Source organism: Eriocheir sinensis, unplaced genomic scaffold (genome assembly GCF_024679095.1).
Source record: "Eriocheir sinensis breed Jianghai 21 unplaced genomic scaffold, ASM2467909v1 Scaffold930, whole genome shotgun sequence".
NCBI classification, from domain to species: Eukaryota; Metazoa; Arthropoda; class Malacostraca; order Decapoda; family Varunidae; genus Eriocheir; species Eriocheir sinensis.
In genome coordinates, this window is record NW_026112309.1 from 495 (window position 1) to 4,799 (window position 4,305).

The 4,305-nt window shown below is 41.6% G+C and overlaps 1 protein-coding gene across 1 annotated transcript; it reads right to left on the reverse strand.

Annotated features, from left to right (window-relative positions):
* Positions 1 to 1,066: 1,066 nt before the first annotated feature.
* On the reverse strand, positions 1,067 to 2,751 carry LOC126994942 (uncharacterized; the record flags this gene model as incomplete). The annotated part of the gene is made up of 2 exons (XM_050854211.1): positions 2,383 to 2,751; positions 1,067 to 2,234 (listed from the first exon to the last, which is right to left on the reverse strand). Coding segments are annotated over exons 1-2 (1,367 nt in total), but the record flags the coding sequence as incomplete, so codon positions are not given.
* Positions 2,752 to 4,305: the final 1,554 nt, after the last annotated feature.

Here is a 4,305-nt window from a genome sequence, read left to right on the forward strand (position 1 = left end):
TTCTTTTGACGAGGTGATACATTTCAGGACTGTGGGGTGGGTCAAGGCTGATGTCCGTTGATTTTAAAAAGGCGTCGTAAGCATAAGACGACAGCGATACATAATGCACCACGTCTAGACCATATATTTCATGCATTGATGACCTGTATTTCATATAGACATCAGCTAATAAACCAACGTCGATCTCACAGTACAGTTTGACGTAATCACCTAAAGTCCGACAGGAGGTGCTGTTAAAGATGCGTTGGGCGTGTTCATACTCCTCTGGGGATAAGTCTTTCTGTTTCAGGGAATCGCGAAAAGCTTCACGAGGTGGCAATCGCAGCTCTTTCAACCGTTCTAATTTGTTGATTTATTCATAACAAAAAAACTGTTTTTGTGTGCACACGCGAGTTCTCACGTCCTGGGGGAGATAACTAACCATCTCATGCGCGTAACGGGTGCTGTAACCGGCTGCTACGTGACTCTCTACCAACTTCTTCAAACTGTCTCCCATAACACTTAATGTGTCTTGGAACTGTAGGTCACCAATTCTCACTCTAAACAACTGTGTACTCGATTTAGATATAATACTAACGACACTCTCCGGTTCATTGAACTCTTTCAAGATGACAGAGACATCAAAACTCATATTGTGAGCCAAGGTGATAAGATAACGTCTCATATCTCTGCACTGCAAGTTACAGCGCGAACAATATGCTGCTAAGTAATTATGACGAGGGAGACTGTGATCATGATGTCTGTGGGGTGGATGTTTCTCATCAAAAGACTGGAAACAAAGTTCGCATTGATTCTGTCTCTGAAAACGGACTTCGTCCACGTCGGTCATATGTATGGGGTACGTTACCGTCGTGACTTTGATACGACGCCAGACATCCGAGAGGTTAGTTATGAAATGATTAACAGCATCGATTCCTATATAACTGTCCTTTTTTACTACATTGCCTTGTCTGTCAACAATGAGATAGGCATAACCTAAGGCTTTTGTTCTGCTATAACACAGCCCTTCTCACGCGGTGTTGAATATGTTTCAAAATCAAAGAAACACGTATGGGAAGGAGAGTACGAATATGCGAAATTTCGGAAAGTTATCTTTTCATGATTATCAGGGAAAAGCAGTGTTTGGGTAAAGTTGCACTGACAATGGTGATCGCGCAAGTTCACTGTACGTGGGAGACTGCTGAAACATATGGTGCAAAATTGTTGATCTGATTTCATGGGACGTCTAGTCAGTTTCTTGTAATAGCTTTCCAAATCTTTGATGAGTGTCATGTGTTTTCCGCCGAGTAAAAGGAGAGGGATAACTGTTGAAAACCTCCCATTTCCTTTCCTAGAGAGCGAAAGATGATACCTATCATCGCTTTTATGCAGAGTGTACACGTACAGGGAGACGCGATTCAAGTGTTCTAACTTAGATAAGCTTTCCCAACTCACGGGAGACGCTACACCATCACTCTTGACCCACTTTCTACAACTTGTAGGTCTCTCTACGGCTTGTCGGACGTTCTTCCACAATCTCCCCTGTTTACGCATTTTGTAAGCAGCGATACACTGGATTACACATGAGGATTGAATGCCGTTAGGATTGAAAATTTCATGTTTTCCCCGTAGAATACTAGGATATGGGATATAACTTCCTATACCGCTGTATGCTGCATACGTACAAAAATTAATATAAAAATCATTCACACTTGAAATGATAAAACCAGATCCTTCTACTTCACTGGTAAGGGTTTCTAGTCTACTCCGAAGTTGATCTATCCATCGATTAACAAGATCATCGATGTCCTGCGACGTGATTAGACGTGCACGGAAAGCAATATGCATATTGCGTGATATATCCTCGTCTATTGTTGAAAATTTTATGAGGGTTATACTTAGCTGTGGAAACACTTTTAATGTTGGAGGAAAATTATTACTATGACTTGCGAAATACTGTCGTATCTCCCCTATAAAGAAATCCCTGTATGCAGTGAGAAACAATATGGGATCTGCGTTGAAGTCCGACGGAATACTGTATTGGTGTCGCGTGTAGCATCTGTAAAAATTACTTCGTACGTCAATCAATTCAGGATATTCCTGTAATGGTGGAGATGACGTTGGAATGGAAACAACGTCTGGAAGGTGAGATGACGTGTCACTGGGACTCGCCTGAGGACTGGATGCAGCTGTTAGTACGTCACTGGATTCCAACTGCAAGCCACTGGGTCCCGCCTGAGGGGAAGATGATCTATCTGTGGGAGAATACAATACTTTTATACTTCTTTTCCTTTATTATTATTATTTATCTCTATCTGGTAGTAGTAGTAGTACACTCATACACAACTTCAGTTAACCCATTACCCTCCTTAAAAATATTTTTCTTATTATAACTTTCCTTACCTCGTATATTCCCACCCCCACGATGAAGTTTTCGGTTTTGTTTTGTTTCAGAGGATGAACTGTTGATCGCTGTATTCGAGCACTCACCGACGTCTGTGTGGAATTGATTATTATTAGTAGTAGAAGTTGTAGTAGTAGTAGTAGTAATATCAGTAATAGTATTAGCAGTATTACACTCATACACAACTTCAGTTAACATAGTCTCATTAAAAATAAAATCATAAAATTCTTACCGTGCTCTTGTGACATGCGTCCTTCGCAGTTGTGTGTCGAGGTCTCAAACATCATCCCACACGTCTCGCATAACAGTTTCTCTTGTTTCTGACACATAGAGCATGTGGAATGAGAATAATGAAATTGTCCACATGATTCACACAGAATATTCGGACTAGTACAACGCGGGAATGAACACACGTGATTGCCTGAATGCAAATCTCCACATTTTCACATAATATACGGTTATTACTTTTCATGCTCACGAAGCCTCCGTTGAGGCGGATCTGCAGTCAAACTAAGCCACGCGCTCATATAAAGGCCAAGTCACCCTCCCTCCATCACCCGAAAATATGTTTTAATGGTTACCAGCTACCTATAGAAAACGGCTTTCAATTATTTCTCCTTTTTATTTATTGCCTCTTCCATTCTTTCTTTTAAATTATTCTCGTTTCTTTAAATATTTTCACTTTCTTACATTATCTTTATTCAAATAAAAAATAATAATATTAATAATATTAATACCTTATTTCTCTCTCTCTCTCTCTCTCTCTCTCTCTCTCTCTCTCTCTTTTTCTTTTTTCTCTCTCTCTCTCTTTTTGTTCTCTTTTCTCTCTCTCTCTCTCTCTCTCTCTCTCTCTCTCTCTCTCTCTTCCTCTCGCTTTCTCTCTCTCTCTCTCTCTCTCTCTCTCTCTCTCTCTCTCTCTCTCTCTCTCTCTCTCTCTCTCTCTCTCTCTCTCTCTCTCTCTCTCTCTCTCTCTCTCTCTCTCTCTCTCTCTCTCTCTCTCTCTCTCTCTCTCTTTGTCTCTCACTCTCTCTCTTACTCTGTCTCTCACTCTCTCTCTCTCTCTCTTACTCTTTCTTTTTTCTCTCTCTTTCCTCTCTCTTCTCTTCCTTTCTCTCTCTCTCTCTCTCTCTCTCCTCTCTCTCTCTCTCTCTCTCTCCTCTCTCTCTCTCTCTCTCTCTCTCTCTCTCTCTCTCTCTCTCTTTCCAATCTCAGGTGCCTAGCAGCTGGGTTTTTTTTTCTCAGTTTAGTATCACCTGCCGCTTATACAACACGACCTTCAATCTCTCTGGTTTTACATTTCCGTCTTTCGTCATTGTTACCTATTCCTTGTTTCGTTTTCTTTATCTATTTCTCTCTCTCTCTCTCTCTCTCTCTCTCTCTCTCTCTCTCTTACTCTGTCTCTCACTCTCCTGCCGCTTATACAACACGACCTTCAATCTCTCTTGTTTTACATTTCCGTCTTTCGTCATTGTTACCTATTCCTTGTTTCGTTTTCTTTATCTCTTATTTCTCTCTCTCTCTCTCTCTCTCTCTCTTTGTCTCTCACTCTCTCTCTCTCTCTCTCTCTCTCTCTCTCTCTCTCTCTCTCTCTCTCTCTCTCTCTCTCTCTCTCTCTCTCTCTCTCTCTCTCTCTCTCTCTCTCTCTCTCTCTCTCTCTCTCTCTCTCTCTCTCTCTCTTACTCTGTCTCTCACTCTCTCTCTCGCTTTCTCACTTTTTTTCTTTTTTCTCTCTCTCTCTCTCTCCTTGTCTCTCACTCTCTCTCTCTCTCTCTCTCTCTCTTACTCTGTCTCTCACTCTCTCTCTCTCTCTCGCTCTCTCACTTTTCTCTCTCTCTCTCTCTCTCTCTCTCTCTCTCTCTCTCTCTCTCTCTCTCTCTCTCTCTCTCTCTCTTCCTCTCTCTCCTATGCTCAAGGGGGGGGGG